General features: G+C 37.4%; 1 protein-coding gene across 2 annotated transcripts in view; it reads left to right on the top strand.

Moving 5' to 3' along the window:
* The window catches only part of FGD6 (FYVE, RhoGEF and PH domain containing 6), a 75,423-nt gene extending 61,215 nt beyond the window's left edge, over positions 1 to 14,208 (top strand). For both annotated transcript variants that reach the window (XM_075209413.1, XM_075209412.1), the window contains exons 9-21: positions 432 to 482; positions 1,604 to 1,662; positions 2,220 to 2,291; positions 3,848 to 3,916; positions 4,408 to 4,491; positions 4,574 to 4,653; positions 5,024 to 5,126; positions 6,287 to 6,430; positions 9,104 to 9,206; positions 10,754 to 10,878; positions 11,380 to 11,508; positions 12,564 to 12,712; positions 13,847 to 14,208. In XM_075209413.1, the coding sequence (XP_075065514.1) occupies positions 432 to 482; positions 1,604 to 1,662; positions 2,220 to 2,291; positions 3,848 to 3,916; positions 4,408 to 4,491; positions 4,574 to 4,653; positions 5,024 to 5,126; positions 6,287 to 6,430; positions 9,104 to 9,206; positions 10,754 to 10,878; positions 11,380 to 11,508; positions 12,564 to 12,712; positions 13,847 to 13,883 (1,205 nt within the window). In that variant the 3' untranslated portion in view covers positions 13,884 to 14,208. The remainder of the gene's footprint in view (positions 1 to 431; positions 483 to 1,603; positions 1,663 to 2,219; positions 2,292 to 3,847; positions 3,917 to 4,407; positions 4,492 to 4,573; positions 4,654 to 5,023; positions 5,127 to 6,286; positions 6,431 to 9,103; positions 9,207 to 10,753; positions 10,879 to 11,379; positions 11,509 to 12,563; positions 12,713 to 13,846) is intronic.
* The last annotated feature ends 235 nt before the right edge of the window (positions 14,209 to 14,443 follow it).

The raw sequence follows: 14,443 nt of genomic DNA, 5'->3' as shown, positions 1-14,443 counted from the left end.
AAACCACTGCTAAGTCTGTTGTCATCCTTCCTCAGTGGGCATAAACTTGTTTAAAGGAATCGTGTGACCTTGTTTTGGCCATTATCAGTAGATAGATGTTGCTTCTGCATTGCTTTGCTGCTATGGCCCTCTAGTGGTAACATAGTACAGTATTATTCTTTTGCATCAACCAATTATAATATACATGAACTCTCACTGTACCAAATATCTTCATTATTTTAGCTATTTGGCACTGTTTTGCATTAAATCAATAGTCATGATGCCCAATTTATTAAAACAAATGCATTAAACATTTTAGAGTAATGAATCTGTTAGTTGTTCCTCAACGAGAATTAGTGTCCTATTCTAGGATTTAATTAGCTATGTTTCACTGCTTTGAACCTGTTTTTTTGTTTTTCTGTAGTCTTGATGACATCATTCTTTTCTTACAGATTATCTCAAGAATCTCTCGCAGGAATCATCAGACTACAGTGATACACAAGGTAAAGCCACCCATCACTTGTGGCAGAATTAACTTCTGTACACTATATACGTTTATACATTTCTGAGCAAAGCTTAAAGCTGGACTACAACCTCTGTAAAAGTTTTTACTAACATACTCTCCCCCATACCCTAGCCGAAGCCCCGGGGACTGCTCTGTCGCTTCTGTAACAGAGAACCTTTAAATCAATTTAATTAACCACTTTTAAGAGGCAATGGAAGGTGTGAGATTGGTCCTCCGACTCACCCCTGCCCCTCTTGGATATTTTGTAGAGGACACTCTTTCCACTGTATTTGATATTTCACTTAAAGATGTGTAATTATTAATAGAAATATTTACCTCGCAAATCGTTTTTTCCTCTGCTGAGCCACTCTGTCAGTCTCTACATTGGTTGCCTGTTTTTCAACGATTACATTATAAAATTCTTCTACTAACATACAAGGCCATCAACAAAATTGCACCGACATACATCTCCTCACTTGTCTCCAAATATCTCCCAACTCGACACCTCTGTTCTGCACAAGATCTGCGTCTCTCATCCACTCTCATCACATCCTCCCATTCCCGGTTACAGGACTTCTTCGGGCTGCACCCACTTTGTAGAATTCCCTCTCCGCACAATAAGACTTTCCTCTAGTCTTCAAACCTTGAAACGTTCTCTGAAAACTCATCTCTTCAGACAAGCTTATAATATTCCTCAACCACTCTCTTAATCTCCCTAGGTTACCCTATTACCACCCTTTACAAAGCTAACACAAGACAACAACCCTTTGACCAACATTGCAGTGCAACTGGAGCATATAGCCCACTAAGCACTTTTTACCTTTGCACTCAGGCTGGACCAATATGCAATATGTAGCACATAACCTCATGTATCAAACTCCCATTGTCACATAGATTGTAAGCTTGCGGGTTGGACCCTCTTATCTCTCTATCTGCCTGTATTACCCTGTATTGTTTTATTACTGTGTTTGTTCCCAATTGTAAAGCGCTGTTGAATTTGCTGGCGCTATATAGATAAATTTTGATGAGATAGATAGTGATGTTTCAGGCATTAATAGATGGAAACAATTTGGACATTTTTAAACCATGAATTAACATTTACATTTTCTCTCGATGTAGCTGCCCTGAGTGTTGTCATTGAGGTTGCTAATCACGCTAATGACATCTTGAAGCAAGGGGTAGGTTTTTTATTTGTATTAAACCATCATATATTATGTAATGTGCAGAATGTTTCATATTTGCATAGATGGAGTTAATAGACACTGCAAATCATTTTAAAGAAATATAGTATTTCTATTTTACCTGCCATTATACAGATACATCCATATATTCATATTCATTTAGATTGTAAGCTATTGAGCAGGGTCCTCTTACTTCTCTGTCTGTCTGTAATACCCAGTCTCGTTTTATTACTGTTCTTGTACCCAATTGTAAAGCTCTATGGAATATGCTAGCGCTATATAAATCGATGATGATGATAATAAAAAGTATTTAATTTTGTGATTCGTAGCTCTTATTACATAATGCAACTTGCATTTTAAGTGTAATGGCCCTTTTATGTCTTCTGTTTCATGAGTAAACTTTTTTGTATACACAATTTTGCTTTCTTCATATAGAACACTTTAAGCAACATATTCATACTTTGCGATGATCAGGACACATATTGCTTTCTGATCCCTGTTCCGAGCCAAAAGTAAAATACGGTTACTTGCATATTATTTATTTATTATTTAAGGACAACTTTCAAAAGCTCATGCAGATCCAGTACAGCTTAAATGGTCATCATGAGATTGTGCAGCCAGGAAGGGTATGTACAGAAAATAATTGTCACTTTCCTTGTTGAACCAAATGCCTAAAATAACTGGAAAATACAATTGGTCTTTGAAATGTGGGTGCATGACTTCTAATGTGAGATGTAGTTCTTTGCATGTATTCTTTTTGATCCACTGAGATGTCACACAGCACAGCAGAGGATACTAAAAATGGGTCACATTAGGTGACAATCTATATTTACATTTTAGAATTCGAGTGTATTTGTATTTTGTAAAGAACTCCCCCTCCCTATAAGTCTGTTCAGAAACATTGAATGTGTAGGGCCTGTTATCTAGAACCCTGTAATCCAGAAAGTTAGAAAAATCTGAAAGAATCAAAGTAAATAATTGTCACTGTTTGGTGGTGATCTCATACAGACAGACATCACCCAAGTATCTATAATCACTATGATGAGCACTGCTATACTATGGCATGAGGAAGGGACCATGGGCATTATGGGAAAAGATAGGTGTAATTTTGTAAATCTATTTTGGATATTTAAGCATATACTCCAAATTATGGGAAACAATTTATCTGAGTTATTCTGGGTATTAGATTTTCAAGTATTCAGTCAACGAAATTTCCCCTCTAAAATAAGTTTTGCCTTCCAAAAGGAGTAATTCCTTCTAATTTGTTTACAAGGTATATGATGTTTGGAACCACTAAAGTTAATGTGCCTTTAAATAATATTAACCAGGGCTTATCTCCCTAATCTGACCCATGTATTACAACCACTTTTTAAAGTTCATTTGACATTTTTGTTATTACTTGTAAAATCTCCTGTGTGCATCCTGTTTTATAGTGGGTAGGGATATTATTATTATTATTATTAACCTTTATTTATAGGGCGCCACATGTGGTCCGCAGCACCGTACAGAAGGCAAACAACAAGACAGTACATGGTATTACATTACAATATGTAAACAAATAATACTACAACTCAGAACACAGTTAGGGGTATATTCAGTGCTGGCTGAAACTTGTGCCCATTGGCGTGGGCGCAACTAACAGGTTTAGAGCCACTGAGACAGGTGCAAAGACAATGGTGGAGTGGAGTTAATGGGCAGAGAGTCCATAGAGATGGTTCGTAGTGATAGAACAACTTTTATCCAATCAGATTGCTGAAATGTTCACAGCACTTAGTATAGGTCGTGACACATGGGAGTGCATAACAGGTTGAATGAAGTGAAGTAAAATGCTTCTCCTCTATCATACGAAAGTAGAAGATTCCAGTGATCTGATTAGGAGGCAGTAATCTGTCCACATGTGCGATTTCGTTAGCAAGGATAGGGTTGCATTATGACAGGGTCAGTGTGATGTGAGGGTGAATGAGAGGCCACATACTGAGAGTTGTATTATGGAAGGAGCAGGGTCCTCCAACAGCACAGAGTAGTAATGTGAGGATCTGTAATACTGATACAGAGAAATTGTATTGTCAAGTATACCTCTGTAACCTAGTGAAGTTAATGTATCCAACTTGTTCTTTGCTGTGCACTACATTAGACCTAAGATTTTGTCTTGTTTGTTTAACTCTCAATTTTGCTTGCTCAGGTCTTTCTGAAAGAGGGGACTTTGATGAAGCTTTCCAGGAAGGTCATGCAGCCACGAATGTTTTTTTTGGTAAGTTGCCATATTAGTGGAAACATGCCTGAGGAGATCTCTATGGACAATAGCCACCTGACTGCACATTGCAGAACAGGAAACTAAATGTCTTATGTTAATTCTTTCAATCTTCTTCATTTTATCAATTCACCTTTATATGTGGTATAATGAACCCTCTTACACTACACATTGATTATAAGGATAGAAGCCACTTTGGAATTCAGTCAGCCTTAAATATACAATATACAGTATGTTGCTACTTATAATAAAAACAATACATTTAGCAGATTCAAATTATATATGTTGTAGATATGTATATTGTTTTTACATAATTAATTGGAACATCATTTTCACTGTGTATGAATACTAATCTTGGTTGATCGATCTACATTTGGGAACTTAGTAAGAAGATATTGCTCACTTGTGTGACATTAATTGTAATGTTGTACAATGAAAAGCATTGTAGAATAATGTAATATATATATCTATATACAACTTTTTTCTTATAGTTCAATGATGCTTTATTATACACAACGCCTGTCCAATCAGGAATGTTCAAACTTAACAATATGCTCTCTCTGGCTGGAATGAAGGTAAGAGCATATCAGTTTTCATGTACCTGAATGATGTCGGACAATTTACTTTGGTATTATTTAATTAATATTATACTCCTAGGTGAGGAAACCAACCCAAGAGGCTTATCAGAATGAGCTGAATATAGAAAGTGTGGAGAGATCCTTCATTTTGTCTGCCAGGTACTGCACAATTCAACCAATTAAGTTACTGTCAATGAAGAAATTACATATTTTTGTTAGCAAGATTAAAACATGATGTCTAAAACGATAAACCTTTGTTTGTAACATTTCACGGACCAAGATTAACAAAGAGTCACAAAATTAATGTGGGTCTTTAACAGAGTAAATCTGAAAGCAATATATACAGATAATACTATTGTATAATATTAGTATCAATATGTTATAATGCCATAATGCAGTTATTGCAGCTATCTACTTGCCATGTGTTAAACATGTTTCTTTTTCTGAGGATGGTCTTGTGATTCAGAGAACTTCTTTATCAGAATAAGGTGATGAGGAACTGTAGGTAAAGCCTTATTTTTGTTAACAGCTCTGCTCCTGAAAGAGATGATTGGCTTGAAGCAATTTCTGCAGCAATTGAGGATTATGCCAAAAAGAAAATAACATTTAATCCAACGAAGAGTCAGGAAGAGGTTTGTCCACCACATTTTCATCATTTCTGTTGGTGCTTTTTTTCTTTCAAATATTTGATTAGACATTGAAAGTGTACCAAAACTATATACATGTTTTTGGGGGGTTTTATGCATTGAACAAGCACAGAAGCCTGCAATTTGTTCCTAATTTTCCAAAACAGGTGGTTACATTATTAAAACCATTTCCATAGCAAAACCATTTCTCGTAATTTGCAATTAAAAAACTGGGAATAAATGTGTTTTTTTATGTTGCATTTAGATCATCGGGATTAGATGGACTAAATTCCTATAAATATTTTATTTTATTGCAAAAGTACTGTTGATGGCTTTTACGGACTGAGCATACATGTCACATTGGTGATGCGGGGTTCTCTTTCACAGATATGAGCTGTAGGCTAGTGAGCTACAAATTGATGCATTTGGAATAAATATAATAATTGGTATGGTATATGTGTATATACACTTATCAGCCACAACCTTAAAACCACTGGCAAGTGAAGTGAATAACCTTTATTATCGCATTATAATGGCATCTGTCAAGGGGTGAGATATTTCAGACACCATGTGAGTTCTTGAAGTAATTGTGTTGGAAATGGGAAAAATGAGCAAGTGTAGAGATCTGAGCGACTTTGACAAGGGCCAAATTGTGATGGCTAGACAACTGGGTCAGAGCATCTTAAAAACAGCAGGTCTTGTGGGGTGTTCCCAGTATGCAGTGGTTAGTACCTACCAAAAGTGGTCCAAAGAAGGACAACAGGTAAACCGGCGACAGGGTCATGGGCGCCCAAGGCTCATCGATGCACGCAGGTGCGAAGGCTAGTCCATTTGGTCCACAGAAGAGTTACTGTAGCACAAATTGCTAAAAAAGTTAATGCTGGCTACGATCAAAACACACAGTGCATCTAAGCTTGTTACGTAGCCACAGACTGGTTATGGTGCCCATGCTGACCTCTGCCCATCGCCAAAAGAGCACGTGAGCACCAAAACTGGAAGACTGAGCAATGAAAGAAGGTGGCCTGCTCTGATGATTCACATTTTCTTTTACTTCATGCGGACGTCTGTGTGCATCGTTTGAATATATTAAATACTAAAAACTACTATGTCTCAGCTATAACTTTATACAACATTTTAAAAATGTAATTATCGGATTCTTTTATCAGAATGATCCTGAGGAGGAGGGAGACAATACCCTTGGATCAAAGGCACCAATTTGGATCCCTGATGGCAGAGCCACCATGTGCATGATCTGCACTAGTGAATTCACCCTAACCTGGAGAAGACACCACTGTAGAGCATGTGGAAAGGTCCGTCACTGTTACCATGTGCTGTGTTTTCCTGTTATCTGAATTGAAAACATTATAGTTTGTGGTTATTTATAAAAACAGTTGTTCAGGAAAAGGGGGCTTTAACTTATGGCAACCAATTAAACAGCTGCTTTTATTTTGAAAACTGCCCTGGAAACTAAAGACTGGTTGCTATGGGACAGAACGTTTTGCATGTGTACCAATCTTCATAATAGAAAATGTAAATGTAATTTCATTGGGACTGTGTCCGTACTACTTAACCATATGTGTGCAAATTTTCCCTCTACAGGAATGTGACTAATTTCATACTATCTGAAAAAAATAACAATATATTCTACAAATATTACTGGACAGAGTGTTATGAATAGCTGAACATACAGTGAAAGCTCAAAATAAGTACAGTTGCATGTTCTGTTTCAGGGTGTTTCCAACATGAAAATAAAGACATTTTAGGCTTTTGTTTAAGCAAAGAAATAAATCTGTGCTTACAACTTTACTGGCACATTGGCATCAGCATATAACTTAAATTAAGAGAGAGGCATTCTGGTAGTACTCAGCTGCTTATAAGACGTCTAAGGGGGAGATTCAATTTGCACCGATGTTCTGACTGGAATCTCGTCATTTTTCTTTGTACTCCATAGAGGTGCAAGTAAAAATGAGCAGAAATTCCTACCGTAATTGCCGGCAATGTGCGCAATTGAATCTCCCCGTAAAATTGGATAGCAAAGGTACATACATATGTTATCTCAGGGAGAAAGCAGAAACGCAATTTGTGACACTGAAGGGGATTGTTGTAAAAGTGTACTAATCTACTAAGTATAGCAATTATACTTTTACTCTTGGGAAGTACCATTACTCGAATATTTGGTCAAACAGGGCCTGATTTATCTAGGCACACAAACAAGCGGATATGAACAAATGTCTCTTGTTTTAGTATGGGTGTAGGTACACTCTGCATATACAGTACTTGCTCTATTGAGATAGACACAACACACTGCAGGATACATACAATACATATGTGCAAGATAGTCCCAGTAGAACACACAGAAAAAAAGAAATATTCAACTATTGTCATCTGTTAATAATATAGTCATTAATGGAACAACATTCTTTTTTTCCCCACATGAAATACATTTATCAAGATGTTATTAATGTCTGTTGTACATTAAATGCATTTTTACAGTTGCTATTGATTGCAAACACACATTCTAGCATGCATACGTGACAGTCCTCACTCGGCACTTACATCTAACCTTAGGCTGGTGCAAGTGATATGGCTAAAAAACACATACCTCGGAGATGCCCAGAGCTTGAATCTGACAGATGTTCATGCACTCGAGCTTAGCACGCCCTTACTGTACAATGACTACTTGCATACTCCCTCCCCCACTCCACCCATGAAATCGTAGGCTGTCGGAATTGTCCTTTGCGTTCAAAGATAATTTGGATGTACTTGTGTTCACTGGCATATGGTCCATTTCTGAGCATACGCAGTCCAATTTTACGCAAAACATGGCACATCAGTATTTACATTCATTTATGAATCGGGCCCACTCTGTGGAAAGAAGCAGGCATATCACTGAGTGATATGGGGGGTCTTGTCGGAGTTCTTCCTATAGTTACTTTTATGCAATTAGTGCAACCTCAGAAAATTACTTCAACATCGTATTGCCTAGGTCTGAGCATTAGCTACCTTGCACTTTTTTGAAGGTCTGAGGTAATTTAAGTGCAAGAAGCAATGGAGGTATTGAGGAGTCATTGCAGTTGTTCAATAGGTCTCCCCTATCTGCAGCACTAGTATAGCCAATGCAAAATGGATTGAACAAAGTCTTTCTACACGGCAACTGATGTCAGGATTTCCTGATATAAATCAGGAAGTACATTGTACTTCAGGATTTAATAAATTACACCTTTTTGACTGGTCTGTATAATGATTGTGGGACCATGCATTGTGATTTCTTGTCCCATCACATGATCCCTTGCAGCTACCAGTGACTGTGGGGATCTGGGTTGTGTGCAACCTAAAGCCCATACTTGCCTGCTGTACATATGTACAGTGAGCAGGTGGCAACCAGTTAGGAAATGGTATAATTCTTTAAGGATAGAAATGTGTGAATTCTACTGTTTGTGCTGCTGAAATCTGTTGACCCCTTATTATTATCATGTATCTAAATAGTTCAAATTATACTACACAGTAATGCCCTGTGGAGCTTGTCATGTAAATAAACACACACAACACACCTTGGTCGGTATCAAACTCATAACCTCAACGCTGTTAGGCAGCAATGCTAACCACTGTGCTACTCTGCTGGGCTACTTTGTGTGCTACTCTCACCAAAGATAAAAATGGACCAGCTATATTAAAATCCTTAAAATAGTGTCAGCTTTGTTCCTTGCATGTGGATATATGTTGTACTGTAATAGTCTCCACCAAATTTGTCTGGTGTTGTTCAGCTACCTTCATTTTAAGTACTCATATCATGCCAGGCTGAAGATGATTCCTGGCCATGCAACTTTGTGAATTAATACATTAACCTAGTTGACATGAGGAGTCTTTAAAACATGGCTTATTGAGTGTATTTCAGTTTAGGGTTCAGAAGAATCTAGCATACTAGCATGTAATTAAGGGCTCACAAACTGGCTAATGGAACATATCCTATATTTGGATTTTAGATTGTCTGTCAGGCCTGTTCAACAAACAAGCACAGCCTGGAATATCTGAAGAACCATTTAGCACGAGTTTGTGACCACTGCTTTCAAGAACTCCAAAAACAAGGTATGTACTAGGGCACTGTGCCCTGCAGTGTGCATGGCTACTTAGCAAGGAATCATTCCTGTTATGTTACTAATGAAACTCTCCGCATCTGAGTTCCTGCTGCTGAATTACATATGCATGAGCTAAGGTGGAGATGTATTGGCTACTAGTTATGGTTTCTCAGGGTAGAATTAGCATTATATAGCAGAGCTAACTCTGTGTTCAGTTATTACTGTAATTTGGAATGGATGGATTATAACTCTTATTATTTAAGGTTAGTCATTCATTGGAATATAATATTGTTTAACAAGGAATATACACTGTAGTACTACAACCGAGTGCCCAAAAGCACAAGCAAGAAAAGATGTACGATGCGGCCACAGTGATCCAATACAGCCAAATCATTTTTATTTTAGAAAGCCATTTGCTATGTGTGTTTGACAACATATCCACATCGAATTAATTACTCTATTAGAAATCAGGGATCCACATGCTACCTGTCCATCATTATTTAATGTTAATGATAATTGCAACCATTTGAACATGTGCTGGGTTACAGCAAATGTAGCAGTAACATACTATAGGCACTTTCAAGTTGAAAGACATTACCATCAGGTATTGTAATTGAGTAATGCACAAATTGACCCAAAAGGAGTCCATAATATCTTCCAAGCTGGTTCAGGTGCTAAGGAAGCATTATAGTGCAGTACTGAAATTAATAGATGCCCTGACATTTTCCACCACTTATTGCTAGGGTTACATGCTATTTTAAGAAACTAAGCTTAAATCCAGCTGAAGAGATACAGCCATGTGATGTAAGAAGTGCAAGAGCAGTTATTGTTATGTATACAGGGAATCTACTGCCTTAGTTTTGTATGTAGTACACAAATACCGGGCAGCTTTATTTTACCACTGCACTTTAGAGTTGAGCTAGTACAGCCCCCCCTTCCCCTCTCTAAATCTGTCTGCACAATTTAAATTTGTCCCATTTGCAACACAACATGGTTTTGTCAATGTGTAAAATTGCTCCTTATAGCTCAGGGGCGGATCTAGAAAAATTTTCTACCCCGGGCGACTTCTAAGACTGCCGCCGGCTGCACAGTGTGCAGCTGTCGGCAGCAAGCCCCCCCCCCCCTCCCCCTGGATCCACCACTGTTATAGCTGGCTTTACTGCTAACTCTTATTAAGGCCCTAAATGTTTGTTTAATGTAAAGTAGCAACAGAATCCATAACACAAGAGATGATCCTAGTTATTGTACTGCAGAAAATGTACAATACTAGTATCAGTCTTCAATAGAATAAACGTGATTTAATGTGATGTTGATAGCTTATGGATCATGAACAATAACTTTAGCACTCATCAAACTTTTGTGCAATTCTAAAACAATCAGTGAATTTTTTAATTTATACACCCACCAAAAAATGCATGATAATACTATGGGATTTTTTTTCCACTCAATTGAAAAATATAACTGTATTTCAACAGTGTATAACATATTCCTGACACTTTTACTTGCACTGGCAAATCAGGAATGATAATCTATCAAATATTCTATTTTCTTCAATAGATAGCCAGGACATAGCCAAGACGGGCTCACCTGCAAATCACAAGTCCCCTTCCAGTGCTCTCTCCTCCGTGCTCCACAGCATTCCTTCTGGAAGGAAGCACAAGAAAATACCAGCAGCTCTTAAAGTAAGTTGATTTTTGCCGCAAATATATTTAAAGCAGCATTACCACCTAGGGAAGTATTCTCCTATGGTAGCTTCTCTCCTCCATTTTTCTCATAGCCCTCAATAAAAGTCGGGCATCCGGTATGAGCGGGAGCACCACACATGAGCAACAATGAAGATATTGCAACTTGTCCATGGTCCTCCCACTCGCACACCCACTCAGCAGCCATTTAATGTTGGTTAACAAAATTATGTTAGGAATACAGAAATGTATTTAATAATACAGAACCCAGCTATTGAAGCACCCCCGGGGCCCCGGCTAGGGGCACCATAGGTAATGCAGCTTTAATCAGTATTTTAGCACAACTCATGAATAATTTGGACATTGCCCATTCATACTCAAAAAAGACTGTAGTGAAAATCACAGAAATTGGTTCTCATACCTTCCCTGTGTTATAGAAGTCCTCTATGTAGCCATTACATAATATGAAAGGCTGATATATTTTGGTATATTTATCCTCAGGTGTCAGCCAGCACAGAAGACTCCTCAATGAGTGGTTATTTACATAGATCAAAGGGCAGCAAAAAGCCCTGGAAACAGCTGTGGTTTGTGATAAAGAACAAAGTCCTATACACATACGCTGCTAGCGAGGTAAGATGCTATTTAGTACTATGCATTCTGTTCTCTGACCACTGACTGTAGATAAATCAGCAAAACATGTCATTCAATGTGAATCATGAAAGAGACATTAGCTAGAATACAGGGGCGCACGGAGGACTACAGGGGCGCCCCAGCTCCGTTTAGGCAGCGCTGTCTTATACAGCAGCCGCGGCGCTGTCAAAGAAGCGTCCGCAGCGGTGCTGTATACACTACAGCACCGCCGCGGACGCTTCTTTGACAGCGCCGCGGCTGCTGTATAAGACAGCGCCGCTATAGTGGCCATTTAGTTAGCGCTGGGGGGGGGGGGGTTTCTGGAGACTCAGAAACCCCCCCCTGCGTGCGCCACTGGAATACTAGTATTCCATACATAAAAAAACAGAATGTACATGTGTATATAATTGATATTAACTAGTTACTTCTGCTCACAATGTATGGGGGTGATTATGCTTAAAAATGTTCATTTAAAAAAAATCAAATGGCAGGAACGGTGATGTATTGTGGAAGAAAGATGATGTTTGTTCAGATTGATGGAATAAACGTCCAGACCTTTGTGAGGACAGACCACATAGAAAGAAATACACACATGTATAATATAAAAAATGCTCCTCGAAGAACAATCGGAGCCTGGTGCCAATTCCAAATAACCTCTCCCATTCCACTTTTTTTTTCAGAAGAATGGAGTGTGTACCTTTCATTTTAATCTATATAGTGTACAAGTAGAAACATTTACACTATTAAAATAACATGTATCCACTGGGTAAAGCAATATAGCTATCCGTTCCCAATTTCCTGTTTGTGAACAAAGCTGATAGTCAACAGATAGTTAGCAAGAGCACTTTCAATTTTAAACATGCTAAAGTCTAACATGATGTATTATTATATTTAAATGTTAAGCAAATTGTTTTTCATGACCACCCACAAAGTAAAAGCAAGTTTCACTGGCATGTCCCGTGTACTTCCTGTAAAGACTTGATTTGATGTAGTTATACTGTTAGACAAATAGAAAGTGACGTGTCCAAAATGTGAGCTGTCTTGTATAATTCTAGGACATTGCAGCCTTGGAGAGCCAGCCACTTCTGGGATTTACAGTCAAAGCAGTAAAAGAAGACAGCAACGACATGAAAGTTATTCATCTATTGCACAAAAACACTTTATTTTATGTTTTCAGAGCTGATGATGCCCACACTACTGAAAGGTATGTGACATTCCCTCAAATTTCCCCCTATTTAACATGCCAAAGAACATTGTACAAGTGTCACCTACTGTCTGCCTCCTCATTTAAAGGCCTGGGAGTAAATATATTAAGTAGCAGATTCATCAAATCGGAAATTTTGGGGGATTTTGACGACCATATATAAAACTGTCATTTTATTAAAAGGCGAAACTCGCTGGGTTTTTGCCTTTCAATAAAATTGCTGTTTTAAATATGGCTGCAAAATCGTCAATTTGATGAATCCGCAGTTTGATACATTTACCCTCTGGCGTTCAACTCTGCTGCATGTAACACAAACTGATCATTTTAAAATTGAAGGTATAACTTATCCTAAAGAGACTAAGTTGGATTCTCCATTGTGTGAAAGACAAGTGGAGAAGATTTTTTCCTATTACCTCCAGTGCTAGCTGACAGGTACATTGCTTGTATGTGTTATGAAAATAAACCCCTGGCATCCAAATTACAGTTTAAAAAGTGATCCGGCAATGAGAGTGCTTAGCTTCATTACACATGAGCCAAAGAACCAGCATTTCTGTATCCAGATGGAAGATGGGATTTATATCTGATTGTGTCATTGCCTTAAGATTTTGAAAAGAGAAACCAAACCCTAAACATACAGGTGTGGTGCTTTCCTGCCAGAGGTAATAGAGGGGTCCATTAGTCTGACTGTTCAATACATTTAACTATTTATCCACTCTTAAATCCCATGAAACTGTTAATGAACAATTCATCCTAAAATTAAGCCATAAAAATCATACAGAAGAGCTATGAATAACACCCACAGATATGTGTTCAGTTCCCATATGTTAATAGAACTTGAGATTCTATTTATATTTGCTATGTAGCTGCATGTGAGTTTTTAATTATCATTTGTTTTTCTGTAAAATGTGGCTAAAGAAGTCTAGGAAAAGATATCCAGCCAAAATCAAAATTTTTTCTCATATTGTCTGTTCTGATAATGTTCTACAATGTTTACATATGTATTTGTGAATGTTATTGGTTGCTCTTTTAGGCTCTGCAGCAACAACACACTAACATTGTATATTATGTATGTGTAAATAAATAAGATACTTATTCAGTCATATAACTTTTATTTTCTTTTTCATTCTCCTCTAGGTGGATTGAAGCATTTCAAGAGGGAACAGTATTGTAATGATCTGTATATTTGTGACATGAACACTACAGCCGGACAGTGTGTTTTTCATTCATGCATATGTTTATATATTTTAGCTACTCCATATCTTGTTTTATAGTCTTTTATGTTTGTAAATTAGTCTAATGCAACTTGTGTACATATTATTTATTAAAACACAGACTGACTCGGCCAAATGTATTCCAGAAATGCACAGACCAGACACTCCATGTCTTTCATTACATGTACATATATTGATATTTTGTTTTGCACTGTTCAAAATGATTTTTTCTTTGTTGTTTTTATACATACCATTCTGTACATAAATTATCAGAGAGATCATAAATGGTGTGGTTGTCTTATCTTTTGGCAAGTATGTGAAAAATACTTTTAGACAAAACTGTCAATGGCTAAAAAACAACAAAGTGTAAAGTACATCAAAGAGGGAAAAATAAGCAACACTTTATTTGTATGATATTCCAGAGATGTTTATCAAAATATTTTCCACTTTATCTCTTGACCATCATGACCATCCCAATTCTCATGATGGGTACATTTCATTGGGACTTTATTTTTTTTAG

The sequence above is a fragment of the Mixophyes fleayi genome, chromosome 4 (genome assembly GCF_038048845.1).
Source record: "Mixophyes fleayi isolate aMixFle1 chromosome 4, aMixFle1.hap1, whole genome shotgun sequence".
Taxonomy (NCBI): domain Eukaryota; kingdom Metazoa; phylum Chordata; class Amphibia; order Anura; family Limnodynastidae; genus Mixophyes; species Mixophyes fleayi.
The sequence above is the reverse complement of the archived record's forward strand: the minus strand, read 5'-3'. Positions and strand labels throughout refer to the sequence as shown.